General features: G+C 35.2%; 1 protein-coding gene across 1 annotated transcript in view; it reads right to left on the bottom strand.

Moving 5' to 3' along the window:
* Window positions 1-14267, bottom strand: part of LOC114734937 (serine/threonine-protein kinase ATM-like) — a gene marked incomplete at its 3' end in the record, with an annotated part of 35485 nt that extends 21218 nt beyond the window's left edge. The window contains exons 1-24 of the mRNA XM_028922582.1: window positions 14033-14267; window positions 13310-13418; window positions 13052-13195; window positions 12378-12539; window positions 12070-12262; window positions 11801-11957; window positions 11571-11710; window positions 11396-11483; window positions 11178-11281; window positions 9778-9876; window positions 8580-8636; window positions 8244-8328; window positions 6910-6984; window positions 6775-6816; window positions 6626-6696; window positions 5190-5238; window positions 4722-4793; window positions 4459-4614; window positions 4264-4353; window positions 4005-4192; window positions 2871-3471; window positions 2683-2754; window positions 2406-2567; window positions 379-501 (exon numbers count right to left, since the gene is read on the bottom strand). Coding sequence (XP_028778415.1) covers window positions 379-501; window positions 2406-2567; window positions 2683-2754; window positions 2871-3471; window positions 4005-4192; window positions 4264-4353; window positions 4459-4614; window positions 4722-4793; window positions 5190-5238; window positions 6626-6696; window positions 6775-6816; window positions 6910-6984; window positions 8244-8328; window positions 8580-8636; window positions 9778-9876; window positions 11178-11281; window positions 11396-11483; window positions 11571-11710; window positions 11801-11957; window positions 12070-12262; window positions 12378-12539; window positions 13052-13195; window positions 13310-13418; window positions 14033-14107 — 3114 coding nt within the window. The remainder of the gene's footprint in view (window positions 1-378; window positions 502-2405; window positions 2568-2682; window positions 2755-2870; window positions 3472-4004; window positions 4193-4263; window positions 4354-4458; window positions 4615-4721; window positions 4794-5189; window positions 5239-6625; window positions 6697-6774; window positions 6817-6909; window positions 6985-8243; window positions 8329-8579; window positions 8637-9777; window positions 9877-11177; window positions 11282-11395; window positions 11484-11570; window positions 11711-11800; window positions 11958-12069; window positions 12263-12377; window positions 12540-13051; window positions 13196-13309; window positions 13419-14032) is intronic.
* Between the last annotated feature and the right edge of the window lie 1643 nt (window positions 14268-15910).

Raw genomic sequence — 15910 nt, 5'->3', positions numbered from 1 at the left:
GGGTTTCAACAAATGGTCCCCCCCCCCCATGAGCAGAAGTCCCTCGGGGATTAGCAGAAACAACTGAAAAGCTCTCGCTAATGTCAGTTTCTTTTTCTACTTATGTTGTTATCTTGATGCATTTGAAGGATATTTTGTCCTCCAATGATGTATTAACTAAGACACTTAAAAACATATTAGTATGTAACGCACTTGTTTGATTACTGTTTCATTCCCAACAAGTTTTTCAGTTTTTTTTTCAAAATTATTTCCATCTTCTCGCTTAACTTCCAACGAACTCCTCAATTTTGTGTCTGTCATGTTCTTCCGTCTGTATATGTTCCTCACAGGCAGCAATTCCGTGAAAATGAAGAGTATCTTAGTTGTGTGAAAAATCACCTGACCAATTTGGGGACTTAGAAGAACAAGATCACAGATGCAATCTACCAGTTTCATGCGTCCAAACCAATCAAGATCCAATTCAGCAAGGTTCTGCACCAAATTTCCTAGTAATAGAAAGCACTGCAAGTGCAAAAAAAAAAAAAAATCAGAATTAAGTAATGTCACCTTAACTGAGTAAAGACCACTATAACAAATCATGATGGCAAAAGATGTCAGTTTATATAATATCATGTCAACCGGCATGTTATTTAAAAAAGGACTGGTTTGTTTGGGAGCCACCAAAAAAAAAAAAGGTCAACTCAAATAAACGAACAAAAAATACTACTCCAGGTAGAAAGCTCCACCAAAATAGAACTGTGAGTATAACAATAGGTGCCAGTTTAAAAGGCAGAAAATCAGCTTAAAACCAACATCAAAACTTTCATGATATATGTCAGCCCTACACCCATACAACATCTCAGCAGTCCCAGAATCACATGTCAGAGTTCATGCATAATCCACTTCGGTGAAGAAGAAAATTTTAGAAGCAAAACAACACATTGAAATTTCCATCAAAGGCATATTCCCCAGCTATTCCCTACTCAAAAAGGCTACCAATGTTACCCGCCAACTTTAAAGAAATTCTGTCACTAAGAATGCCGCCTTCGAGAAAACCCAGCCCTCCTATCCTGAACTAACAATTCAGGGGGGAAATTTGAGAGTGAATGGATATTTTTACCCAGTGACAGCAAATTACTTCCCAAATTCCCCACACCTATTCCCTTGAACCTGGACCACAGACCTGCTATTGTTGACCTAAACAAATCAACTTTTCAATAAATCAATGATTTCACCCTTATCAAGATAACAATCTGCCTCTAACTTGTATTAGCATTGTTATTCAGTTAGAGGTGCACAAAGGTAAGCCCAGGCCGTGTTGGGCACCAACCTTAAGCCCGGCCTGGCAATCTGCCAGCTTCATTGATGCAACTGGAGCCTTTGCTGTTGGTGTCTTCAATAGAGATGACAATGTTGCATTTGAGAATAGAAATTTTTGTAAGACTGAGAAATGACAGCCCTGATGAGTTAGGCATCAGTGCCGTGGAGTTAGAAGCTAGCTTGATGTCAACAAAGAGAAGGAAAGGGGTTTGGCTGCTGCATTTGACAATGTGAAATAGGGGGGATGGATTGAAGAATTAGGTTTAACATGGGTAATAGAGATGAAACAAGCAGCAGCAGCAATAAGGCCTTATCCCACCAAGTAAGATTAGCTATATAGATCACATGATGCCATTAAGTTCTATCAAAGATCAAATCTTTGAATAAATTGTTAATAGAAAAATTTCACTCAATAACTTCGTTGAGTGTTCTCTTTGACCTTTCTCTATCTCTTTTTATAAGAGCCCATACTGTTTGATCAACCCTCCTCATAAACACACCCAAATGCCTTCTTTGAACATGACCAAACCAACTCAAATGATTTTCTACCGTTTTCTCTTCAATAGACACTAACTTTTCCGCGTATATGTTCATTACACATCTTTTCTTTTCTTGTATAACTATACCTCCACCTCAACATCCTCATTTCACATTTACCCCCCACTTTATACTCATGATGTCCCTTTAAAGCCTAATATTCCCTACCATATAGCATTGTTGGTCTTATAGCAGTGCGATTAAACTTCCCTTTCACTTTATTAGGTTCTTTCCTATCACAAATAACTCCAATAGCTTTAAGAGAGATGAAACAAGCACGTAGATTAATAATGTGTGTGTAAAGAATGCTAGGCTAGGTTTGACTGCTCTGTCCTAACGGCTAAACCTGAGACCCAGTCTAAACCCAATAGTCCAATCCGGCCCACCCTTTTTTGGGTCATTGGGTTGTCTTTTTCCAATATCAGATCAAGCTGGCTTCATGAAGCTTTGATGCAAGCCCTAGTTGTGCTTTTAAAATCTAATTCTCTATAATTAACAATTCTTTTACAGAGAAAATATAAGAACCCATTGTCTATACCTTACAAAAATATAATGAAATCTGAAATTACCTGTTCAGTTTCATCTTCCCTCAAATATAGGCCACAGTTTTTTTTACCAGCTGCATCCAATGATGACAAACTAGATAGTAAACCATGGGCAGCAGACAGTACATTATCACAATCAACCTTCATTTTAACATGCTCTTCAATCATATCATTCATTAGATTAACCTGAAAAAGAGAGATATTTGCCCAGATATTGAAGGTAATTAGAAGCATGCAATTTTTGTTCAAAAAGAAGATTGTGATATAAGCTGCTGAACTATAGATCCAATTACTCCCATACCAATTGAACAAACTTTGTACAAGATGACCAGTAAGGATGCTGACAGAGATGGTACAATAGTTTTCCTCTCACCTGAAATTGAAAGGATAAAAATTAACAAACAAAATACAAATAGAATTCACTTAAGAAAAACATTGAATTAATGAATTGCTGAATATTAAGCCATTGCAACTGTGTTTGAACAGAACCTTGAGATCAGATTCATTCTCCAATAAATTGAACAGCATATCCCATGTAATAACTTGTGAAACACAGAAGAAACAGGAAATAAGTGATATCATGCCCATTTTCCATTTCTCTGCAGAAAATGCAATGCCACTGGTAGCATTTTTTCCAGCTGTCAACATATCCACATCTCCAGAATCATGGTTAACATCCAATTCCACATCCATAATCCTAGTTTTGCTGCTATCACATGGCGAAGAACTTTGAATACCATCAGTTGCAGCTACGTCTTGCACAATTGTCTCATACTGGAGGTTGATTATACGCTGAGAATAATCTTCATATAATCTAACAAGTGCTTTCAAAAGTCTCTCTAGATACTGGATTATCTCTCCTAATGAGAAAAACCCCATTGCATTTTGATGTCTCCGTTCATTAAATAGAGGAGAAGAAAGAAAGCTCCGAATAGAAGCAACAATAGATCTCCTTTCATCACAGGTAGAATCATTACTTAGGCAACTGAGGGACCGGAAATCATTGTCTTGTTGAATAATATTGACAGCATAATCAAGCATCGATAGCAGGTACTGGCTTAATTTTGAGAGAAATGCAACATTTGTTTTCCTAAAAGGGAAAAAGCAAATGATGATAACAATGTCAGACAAAAGAAAATTGATGGAAGAAATCAAGTGAGATGGCATTGTCAATAAGAAGTTGACACATTTAGCATAATTCAACCAGTCAAACGTTTTATGCAAAAAGCTATAAAGCCAACTGGATGATAGTAAGCCATGATGCATGGTAAAAATATATTGGCATCCCAAATATAAGATGTCCAATGTTGCTAACGGAAGCTATGGTATTATGGGATGTCTAAGCTCCACATTGAACAGCATGTGACGCTCTCAGTGAGGTATTTAAGCAGGTTTGTTTCCCCGCCTCTATATACCCACCTGGGATGTGGAACCCTCCCACAACATAATTCCACATATTCACGGTTAACACGAGGCATTAATCCAAAATATAACAAGTAGAGCCAAAGCAACGGAACAATCAACCTGAATAAGAAAATGGGCAACTGACAGAGGCATATAAACCAGAACCTTGAACCAAAAATAATAGTGAGATAGATTGAAGATGACTATAACATGACTAACCAAGCGGAAAATGACCCATAGAGTAAGTTTGCCACAAGAGAACAAAAGAAGAAAACATCAGGTAATTGTCTCTCTTTAATCTCCTCTGTCACTAGAGAGCCAAGAATGGAGGTCTCCATTTCAAGCAATAGCTGATCACGTATTTCCCGAGGAAGATGTACTAGATGATTATTTAGCGGTTGGGAAACCTGAAAATGGATAATTGGGCTATTCAAATTCATATAACGCATAAGACTTGCATAAACTGACAGATATCCACCTCAACTTTAGAACCGCTGTCAATCTTGGTTAGAGCTTCCACAGAGCAATCCAAAAAATCATGTAGACTCTGGAGTTTAGGGTTTTCCATCTAGCAAAATTCCGTTTCTTAGGGAAGACATAGAGTGAAATAATGGGGGGAAAAAAAAACAAAAACAAAGGCAGCAGGCAGTAGGAAAGAGTGATTAAGCCTCACCTTATGACAGTCATCTAGAGCCTCAGCAATATCCAAAGAGTAGGACAACAAAGGAAAATCTTTAAAGAATTTTGTAAAAGGAGCATGACCAGTACAAAGAGCATACACAGCAGTAGGGAGCAATAAAACCATCTGTTCATTTAATGTTACAGGTCCCTGCATTGAATAAAAGGAGAACACACAATATTCACACAGGGTTGCATATTGTAATAAACAAAATAAAGGACTAAAGTAATTTGTATGATTATTAAAAGCAATCACACCTTCCAATTAAGATGGCTCAAAGCTGCTCTCAGAAGGTTCTTCCTTAAATACAAAATATCTCGGAGGTCAATCTGCATAACATGGAGATGGCAAATATGATGGACCCAACAGGGACATTAAAGCATGAAATGGGCACCAAAAAATGCACATTTATTCTACCAAAAAAAATGTAGAAAGCATACTACTTTTTTGTTGCATAACTAGAGACATATTACTTCTGGAACTTTTGCTTACTTGGCAATACTTAATTCGGAGGCCAGAATCACTTTCAAAAACCCCCCGGGCATGCCCAAAAGAATTGATACATGTTCAGGCAAGATCAATTTTTTAACAGAATTCACAATCTAGACAACAGAAGTTATTCTGTATTTTATTAAGCTTTTGAGAGAACTAATAATCCAAACATCAAGTAAGCAGATGTCATGAAGAGGGCAAAAAGAAGAAGAAGAAGATACTGAACAACTCACATGAGAATTCTTCCTCAAAAAGTAACATACGAAGAAATACAGGGTTGACCTGCGCATAAAGTAAATTATGCTCCTAAAATGAATACAGCAATAATGACAGAAATATAATAAAATATACAGAGAATAATGTGTATCTGTTTTTCTCTTTGAAGCCACAGTGCCTGTGCATCTCTATATTTTCAGGTCTATATGAACCGAGGACCGGCAATTAGCTTCTAAAACATATCAAGAATTTGACAGCCCAATTTAATTTGGTGGTAAGTTTATGGTATACATGCATGCAAATGAATTCAAGACATTAATAGACCCATAAAGAATATATAATTGAGTTTGTTGGGTGACTTGAATGATATGCTTCTGTTTTATTTGTTTAAGAATGACTTGCAACCATACCAATCACTAAGAAGGCAAAAGCATTCAATCATGGTTCGTCAGTCCAATTGTATTGAAACCCTGATACTGATCGTATACATCATAATTAAATATATGCGGGCATGTCAGATTTTATGCACTAAAATTATAATATAACAAATAAATGTTAATCATTTTTACAAATTTAATTACTAGGTCCATATTTCTTAAGATGCTTGAAAAGTGATTTCTGAAATGAAAACTAACGTGTCCGCATTTTGACTATGGTTGAATTCTGGGTTTTGATGTTCCATTTGATTCATATTGTTGAATTTTGACGCACGGTAGATACTAATAGTTAGAAGAGGTTAAATATGAGCCATAGGCTTTGAAATCACTGAAACCAAAAGCTCGTAGCTCAAGATATGGGTTTCAGAAACAGGGTTAAAATTGCAGAAAAACCTGTTTTAAGGACCGCCATACTTCACTGCAGTGAAGCAGCTCTCTGGTGCAAGTGTTGAATGACAGGTGTGTTCGCAAGATAAGGAAATTTTGTAGTCGAATCTCAGGCATTATTACGTGTCTTTTGCACCAAGTATTTGCACATCAGATGTTCTTTGGGTCAGTTTTTAAGTTTTGCGGGATCCTTATGGGTTTAGAATTAGAAATGTTTCACGAAGCTCATAATTCCTCTACATGTTTACATAAAGCAAGGTTTTAAGTTTTAAAAAATTTTCCTCCACCTCGTTTTAAAATATTTGGCGTGACAATAACACCTTGGTTAAGGGGCTAGATAATTTGGCATAAACCATTAATAACTGGCAGGCCACGTCCACATAAAACCAACAGCACAATAACAATGTTTAAACTATAAGATCCAAATTGAAAATTGAGTAAAAATTTTGGAACGTAAAACAGTTTTTAAGTAACAATCTATAAGTTATATTTTCAGGGATACAATTATGATTAAAGTAATTTACATTGGAGCCGCCTGAAGTTAGCTTGAGTGGCAACTGATGGATGGGTTGTGGAAAAGGTCCAAGGTTCAAACCTTCTTAATGTGAGAGGAAAAAAGGATAACTTACATTGATGGTGGCCTTTTAAATAATTGTAGATCCCAAACATCTTGAGGTATCACACATGCATTTATTAGATCCTGGACAGAAGAAAGTAAATCTAATATCAGATTTCGTTTATTGCTGACATCCCCCATTGTGTATAATCCTGTACTCACATTGGAGGTTAAGTTACCAAGAAGTAACAAAGCAGCATCAACCTTCATTAAAATCACAATGTAAACAGAAGATTAGAAAGAAAGAAGCTATGCAACAGGCATTAAATAAATAATCAAATTTGGAAGAAAAATTACAATAGTAGTTATATTGCTGTATATTGGCAACCCATGCACTGTGGTGCTCCAGATTAGTTGCCAGCCATTAACGAACTGCAATAATTGGTCCGAGCAAGTTAAAGCACCCAACAACAACAAAAAAATAGCAGCCCGACAAAGTAATCAACCATCAACCAATCCAATAATAGAGTGATTTTCCATATAGGTTTTACTGATAAGTGACCTAGCTCAGCAACAGCGACAACAGACAGATATTCAATTTTGGATTCGGATGAAAGATTCTTCACAAATTTCAACACATAAATTGGACGGAGAAATAGACATGTAGGAGAAATATTCTTATCGGTGCAGGAAATTCTCATTGCCTTTTTCTTCAATGAACTTAACAAGTCTCTAACTACTAGAGTTCGGTTACTAAGTACTCCTTCTGGTCCTATATATAGGTCACTTTGCATAAAAAGATAGGCTATTAATTACTTTCTATCAATGTTACCCTTTTGCAATTTATGAGCAGGTTAAGAGGTTGCATGAGAGAGATAAGTGTTTTTAAAGATGATACATTTAATAAGGACAAATTGAGAAATTATTTTTTCCTAGAATGTGACCTATGTATAGAACCGGAGGGAGTAATATGTTTTTTTCCTTTAGTGAGAACTTTGGGTTTGAAAAAAAGATTATTCAGAATTTTCGATTAGCATAAATCAGAGATACAGAAACAGCAATTTTGTCTCCTCAACAATTTTCCATCCACTTTTTCTTCAGTAAGGATCTCTTCATTATTTCAATGCTCAACGTGGCCAATTCCCCAAAAAAAAAAATCCCAGGTCAATAAATAGTTGAGATACATAATACCAGTCCCAAAAAAAACTTCTCGGCAATTTATTAATGAAAATATTCAATTAGAAGGAAAAAGAATAACAAGAAAGAATAATACATCATCACTTTTCTGGGAATATCTCGTTTTTGTTGTAAATATTATCTGATTGTACAGTTTTATTGGCATTTATTAGCCTTTACTCTCGTCTTTCCTTTGGCCAATATATTTGGTGTATCTTACCATTCAGATTATTAAGATATACATTTTTCTCTCAGAATTCATCAATTTTTAACAAAAAGCACTGATCAGTGAACAATAATCAAATTGACCTATCAACTATCAAGGATCCCAAAGAGCTTATTCTATAACGACCTCACCTCCCAGGAATATAAAAATGAATGAGCAATTATCTTATTCACCTTCAATTTCAACTCAAAAACCAAACTCTTTTCTAAATAAAATGCTGGAATAAGAGATATTCGAGCTTGGCATGCATTTAAAAACAAACAAATAAACTAAAGAAAGAGAGAGAGACCTCATTTAAGGTAGAAGATGGCGTAGATGAGATCTCCAGCATTTTGTTTGGATGCAACAGGACCAAGGAAAGCTCCTGCAAACACCTATAGATACGAGAAAACAGACACGAATTCACTGTGTTTAGAGACCAGCCAGAGTACATAATACTAAGTATTTAAAATGAACCACAATAATGAAAAATATATCATTAAAAGAAAAGGGAATAAACTCCTAGACCTAAAGTGCACAAGCACCACGCTCTTGTGGTCATGTGCTCTTGTGATCATGCATATGACCTTGCCAAACAGGAAAACACTGTAAAGAAAAAAAAAATTTGTCGATCATAGCAGCATACCGCAGGGTCCACAACAATCCATCATAAGCACGCTCCAGATTTGCAGAATTCAGAATTCTGCAACGGTATATGTTAATCCAGTAATGATCATGAAAATTCTATCCCCATAAAAAAAGTCTCATTCATGCATGAACAGATATTCAACTCAAACTATGCAAATAATTGTTCAAAGAAAACAAGCAACCCAAAACCAGCAAATTATCAACCGTCAGTTGTCAACCAAATTAAGAGGGTGTTTGGGTAAGAACAAAACCATAGTTTCAGAAGTGCTTTTACGGTATACGAAATAAATATGTGAGAAGTTTGTCTCGATTTGCGGAAAAGTACTTCTAAAAAGTGATTATGGGGTTATCCAAACACCCCCTAAGTATACATTGTCCAGTTAAATGAAGATATATCACCTGATCAGAGATCGAAAGGCAATAAAAAACACAAGGATAAGATATTTTCCACGGAAATGTGCAAAGAAGAATTAGAGAAGAGATAGAAAATGATATCAATACGATAAAGCTCTTAGATCACTTCAAATATCAGCCAAAGAGACACCCATGAAAACAACCTTGTCTCATAGTCAAGAGGCTGAATGAATGGTAGAAATCACAAGGTTAGCATACTGCCAAGGGAAGACAGAAATTCGCCAGATTTAGGGCCATTCAGCAAAATTTTACAGGTGGAATGATGGAAGGATGGATATCTAATGGCATGAATGAAATAGTATTTTGGTGTTTGTGTTATTTGAGGTTTGTCATGTACCAGCAAGTATAGTTTAGCGTTCTCTAAGAGAAGTTTGCATCATTCTGTGTTTTATTGCCATACATCTCTTAGAAATGATAAGAGAGTTATTCTTCAGTCCACACTTAAAAGCTTAAACCCATTGAACAAAATGCAGAATAAGACTGAAAAAAATGTTAGACTAAACTATATCTGCATGATATAACAAATACTGTTAAACAATTTTATGCACGACCTGAAATTCACAATCAAACATGTACAAACTTATGTTCCTGTAGAAGATTTGCAGCACAAGACAAAAAAAGGGTTGAGCTCTATTTGGTCCTTTTATCCAATGCAGTAGATATTTTGTTCATCAAATATTTATCATTATGAATATAATTTATATGGATGGAGGTGTCATATCTGCATGAAATAGATTACCAAAGCAAGTGTTTCTTTACACGACATGCTCATACCCAGTTACCTGTCAAAGCTCATCCAAATGCCTTCAAACCAGTACAAGAACAGATCCTTGCTAATGCGGGAATGGTAGTTTCGAGTGAGATAGCAAAATGCAGCACTCCTGTAGCACAGATTCTCAATGAGGATATGGTATGATGACAATCATATTAACAATGCCTGACACATGGTAAATATAAACGAAAAGTATTTAATTAACACACACGACATTACATATATATCCTATTTGTATTAATGGAAGTGTAGAGCTCTTCCTAACAATTATTAACAATCCTCAAATGATTCTTAACCGCCATGTGATGATGCCCATCAATTAAGTGCATTATAATGAAAGCAATTTATGCATCGTGTTAAGGACTTAGCTATTGATCGTAAGAAAATATCATAATGGACCCATGAAAAATAAGAATGGTGAAAAAGAAAAGGAAAAGCATGATATAGACACAATTCAAATCCTTGGCAGAAAGAATATCAAGGTTTGTAAACTAAATTCTTCAGAGTTACCAGAACAGAAATTTTATGTGATTTTTGGATGTTCCATTCAAATTTTCAACACAATCTGCCATATAAGAGAAGGACCTAAAGTTGTTTAAATGCAAGAAACATAATACATGCAAACAATTAATCATCAAACCAATGCGTTATCTCCTTGTTACATTATTTCAAAATGAAGAAACTTATTAGAGAGGAAAATAAGTAAAAGGAGGATGAGGTTTCTTTCAGAAAGAATTTGATGCAGAACGGTTGATGAAAAGGAGCAAGGGGAGGACGAAGAGAGAGGAAGGAAGTAAGGAGAGAAAACGGACAAAATAAATTGATATCTTCAGCAAGTCTGAAAGATACACTATGAAGAGCTATTGATAAGGAGCCCAAAATATACGGAAAAAAAAAAATAGAAGTTGAAAATTAAATAAATGAATTGAACTCAGAAAATACTTCAAACTAAAATATCTCTAAACTAGAGTTTCCTATGCCAAGAATAGATTTTGCATAATTTCTCATCAGAAACTAAATAAATACATAATCTGAAGTAACTAAGCGCATCAACCAGACCTAGCTCATCAATGTAGCTATATGTTAACTAATAAAACCTTTCTAAGATCACTGTTAACCAAGTACAATAAAGAGGTTAAGAAGACATCACTTTAGAGCATAAAAACAGTGATGGCAAAAAATATATATTCTATAAAGTGCTTACATTTCAACTTCAACCATTTGCGCGAAATAGCATCACACATAGCACAGCTCCATATACATCAGAGGTGAATGACATATAGGACCCATGTTCAAAAGCATAATGCAGTGATAAACACATGATTAAGAAGTTTTTCAAATCAAAGTTAGCATACGACATGTTACACAGTGCCTTATAGAACAAAACTCATAAACTAGTTTCTAACTTACCACAACCATTTACCATTCATGAGTGCATCCCGTAGAAGCACAGCAGGAGGCTCCTTCTTAACTCGTTTTTCAGTTAGTACGGCTTGTGTTGTGTTGAGACAAGCCTAAGGAATAATCATATTAGCAAGCAGTCTAGAAATTCTCATAGTAGAAAAAGAATGGACCACAGAGACTATGTTTCAACTTCAAGAAACAATTGCAGAGCGTTCAGTGACTACCCTATAAAATATAACAGCTGCAAGTTCCACCAATCCACAGTGTGAGCTACTCAAGGCTCCAAATCTATCGTCTTTATTACCATCACTCCTGGATTAAAAGATCATATAGATCACCATTAATAGCTTGACAAATAATAATTAAATTAGTAAAATGGGAAACAATAGAAAAACTCACCAAGGAATGGAAGAACTAGACATACTGCCCTGATCAAGATCTTTACAAACCACATCCAGAAGTTGTTCTACCAATGAACATTCATCATCAACACTCCTCAGTAAATTTAACTGTAACTTTGCATAGAACATAAGTGCATCCTGCAGTGGAAGTATGAAAAGAGTAATGTGAAATCTCAAGAGGTGAGCTGCGGTAGAAGCAACTGCATGCAGACTGCAACAATATGGGACCTTAAGAACTCGATCGTGTGTTGTCAGCCAGAAGCGGAACACAAACTGCCGCAATGCCTTATGGATCTCCAACAATCGACAGCCCAAATTTGGGCCATCATTCAACAAATATATATTAATACACTCAACAAGCTTGCGTGAAATCTTTCCTTCATCCCTAAAGTAAAAGGAACAAAAGACAAAAGGTACTCTGGCAGATGATAAAATGGTGGGGTAAAAGCACACACGCACACAAATACACATGTACATTAGAATACCCAATGATGTACCTGATATAAGAGCATATCTTGACAAACCCCTTGATAATGTCTTCCCTGACATTATTAGGGTAGTCACCAGGAGGATTTTCAAGAAGTGAGTGAAGTGTCAGGATGTACCGAAAAACCTCCTCCTTCGAAATGTGATGAATAATATTCCCGTTCAAGCTTGTTTCAACATTCTCAATGTAAAGAAGCACCAAATCTTGCAATAGGAAATTGACGTAATATATAAGGTAAGAGCACTATGTTTAAGAAAGATTACGTCATTCAGACATGGTAAAAACTGAAAGCTTGAAGTTGAGGGGGGACAAAATTACTTCGGTAAATGCGCTTCTTCATTTGCAAACTATAATCTTTGACCGCCAATAGATGCCGAAGGATAATCCCATATTCTGACTGAAAGCTTGGGACATTGCTCAAGACATCCCAAACGTGGTTGAAAAGGGATTTAACCACATGTGATAAAGGCAGCATTTTACCTACCATAAAATGACAGAAAATTTATTGAGAACAGCAGTTTTAGTCCCAACAGGTTATTGTGTCATTCATCTCTCAGCTTTTTGCCATGAACTTCCAGGTTGGAAGTTGAAGCAAAAAGACTTCAAGATCTGTGATTTCAGCAAAAAGCTTGGAATGATGTGTTTCGTTCATTTAAAAGTTTTGGGGTCTATGCATCTTTTCTTTTTAAATACCTGGCACACCCACTCAGCTGGCGCATCAGCCCAACAGAAACTGGCAGTTAATTTGACAAGCATTGCATGGTAAGAACCCAAATATAAAAACAAATCAACTGCTTGTTTCTATTCATCAAGTACAAATATTAAGTAGAACATCATGTGTACCCATAAATGTTATTTCTTTCCCAGGATTGGTCCCCTTCTTTCGATTGCACTCAATTTTAGATTTTAATTTCTTGTGTTTTGTAATCAAAAAGGAGGAAGGAGAAAAGAAGAAGAAAAGTATGCGAACAACTACATTACTAATAACTCACCTGAATACTTAGCATCTTCTGCTCGTTGCACAACCACTCTAAGAGTCTTTGCATAAATCATTTTTGGCATTTGCCGCTTACTTAAGGATATTTCCAACGAAGTACATTGGATGAGCAAAGAAATAAGAAAAGGCCATGTTTCAGCTGCACCTCAAAAATGAAGAATAAATTAAGTGTCACTTCTAAAATTTACATGCTGGCTTTAATAAACCATAGCGTTTAGCACTATCTAGAGTTTATACAAGAAAATTGTCTTACAGTGAGGAATTTCATCTGGTCTAAGCATTGCAGAACTCTGCCCAAGAAATTTGCAGAAGTTAAATGATCGTTCTCCTTCTAACCAAGTATTCAGCAACTTGATCCCCTCCTGATAAAGCAAAATATGTCAGCACATATTAAAATCAAATGCGGATCATGATCATTGGAAAATATAGTATACCGTAAGCCTAGCCCAGTAGTAAACAAAGATCATCTGGTTATTCATAACTAAATGACATATTGCATGGCATGCATTTTAACATTCAGATAATTATAGAGTTATCACATAGTTATGGGAAAATAAACAAGACATACAGCAAGGTGTCATTCAACCCAGATTAACGTGCCCCAGAAATTTTGAATTATAACATCGAACCACAGACTATTGAGTAGCATGACCTGAGGAAGAAGGAAGCTATCCCCCTCAGTTCAATCTCCATTTCTCTCAGGTTCAATTTATCGCAACTACTCGCTAGGTGGTTTTACGTGGAGCTCAGAGAAGGGCATTGATACTACGTTGCTTGGACCACTTAGACGGGTGGAACCAACTCAAAATTTCCAATATTAAATTTAAGCTCTGATAACAGAAAAACGAAATTTCCATCCGTAATAGCCGATTCAAAAAAAGTATTATAGCTTCAGTCATTGGGTGATTTTATATCGGGATATTCTCATTAAATAAACAAGGACAAATTTATAGTCAATGAAGGAAATGAAGGTTACTTCGCGAGCTTTGGCTTTATCAGAAGAGAGCTTCTCAACAATCTCTCGTATGTCTCTAGAACGGACAGTCGCCATTATCACGATGCACTGGGACAGTCATAAATCTCGAGCGTAAGACCAGACAGGCTTACGCGGCTAATCTAGAAGCTAGGGCTTCTACCGGTGCTTCTTGATTATTTACTGGATAATGGCGGGAAAGCTAAGGGTTTTGACTACAGAAGACCCTGTATAGCAGTGGAAGGGGGAGACTGAGGTCTGGACGACAAACGACGGAAGGTCGGAAATGAATAGTTTGGCGGGGCGGGGCGCCAAGGCAGTGCCACGCTGTCGTTGTCCCATTGTGCCTCGTCAGACAGATTTACATTTTCATTTTACAATTTTGCTGAAATTTTCGACATTTATATTTGATTACCTTCAAACTTTGTGGCATATTTATCGGAAAGAAAAAAGATAGAAAAATAACAAATCAACTTCATAATGCTAAAAAGATCTGTTTAATTTGAAAAATTCTAATTTAATCTCAAGAGACTGATTTGGCATTTATAAGTTTGGTGAAATGACCATATTGTCCTTTATTTTATTTATTGTTTTTAAAATACCAAAGTCCCCACTGGTCAGTGACCGACCGATAATTGGTCACCTGAGCTCCGCCAGTCTGAAACAATTTTTTTTGAAAATTTTTACAATTTCAGTATAACGGTTAGCAACTTTTGTCACGCAATTAACAACATTTTTTTGGGAAACTCAACAAGCTCCAGCGGCCGGAAACAATTTTGTTTGAAATTTTTACAACTTCAGTATAATAGTTAATCACTTTTGTAACACTATTAACAATTTCAGTATAGCAATTAATAACAGGTTTTTCGGGAAATTTAACAATTTGGTCGCTAGAGCTCCAGCGGCCGGAAACAATTTTTTTAAAATTTTAATAGTTGACAACTTTTATAACGCTATTAACAACATGTTTTTTAAAAATTTAAAAAGTAGCATTTTTACAACTTCAATAATACCATTAACAAGTTCCATAACCTTATTAACAACTTTGGTATAACATTTAACAACATGTTTTCTTAAAAATTCAGAAAAATGACATTTTTACAACTTTAGCAGCTACTTTTAAAAAAAAATTTACAAATTCAGTATAACGATTAATAACTTTATAATGTTATTAGCAACTTCAATATAGCAGTTAATAACAAATTTTCTGAAAATTTAAAAAGTAGCATTTTTACAACTTCAATAATGTCGTTAACAAATTCCGTAACTCTATTAACAACTTCAATATAGCATTTAACAATAGATTTTCTTAAAATTAAAAAATAGCATTTTTATAACTTTAACAACTACTTTTTTTTAAAATTTTTACAATTTCAACACACAACAATTAATAACTTTTATAACGCTATTAACAACTTTGATATGACAGTTAACAATAGGTTTTTTGAAAATTCAAAAAGTAGCATTTTATAACTTCAGTAATGCCATTAACAACCTCAAAACCTGTTATTAACTGCTATACTGAAGTTGTTAATAGTGTTACAAAAGTTATTAACCGCTATACTGAATTTGTAAAAATTTTCAAAAAAATTGTTTTCAGCCGCCGAAACTATTAAATTCCCGAAAAATCTGTTGTTAACTACTATACTAAAGTTGTTAATAGCATTACAAAAGTTGTTAACTGTTATATTGAAATTGTAAAAATTTTCAAAAAAATTGTTTCCACCCGCCGGAGCTTGTTGAATTTCTCAGAAAATCTGTTGTTAATTGCCATACTAAAGTTGTTAATAGCGTTACAAAAGTTGTTACCCGTTATACTGAAATTGTAAAAAATTTTAAAAAAATTGTTTTCGACACAGAGCTCCAGTGACCAATTATCAA

This window comes from Neltuma alba, unplaced genomic scaffold (assembly GCF_004799145.2).
Source record: "Neltuma alba isolate B1F8T4 unplaced genomic scaffold, ASM479914v2 tig00013161_pilon, whole genome shotgun sequence".
Taxonomy (NCBI): domain Eukaryota; kingdom Viridiplantae; phylum Streptophyta; class Magnoliopsida; order Fabales; family Fabaceae; genus Neltuma; species Neltuma alba.
Note: the sequence above shows the minus strand (reverse complement) of the source record. Positions and strands in the feature narration are given on the sequence as shown.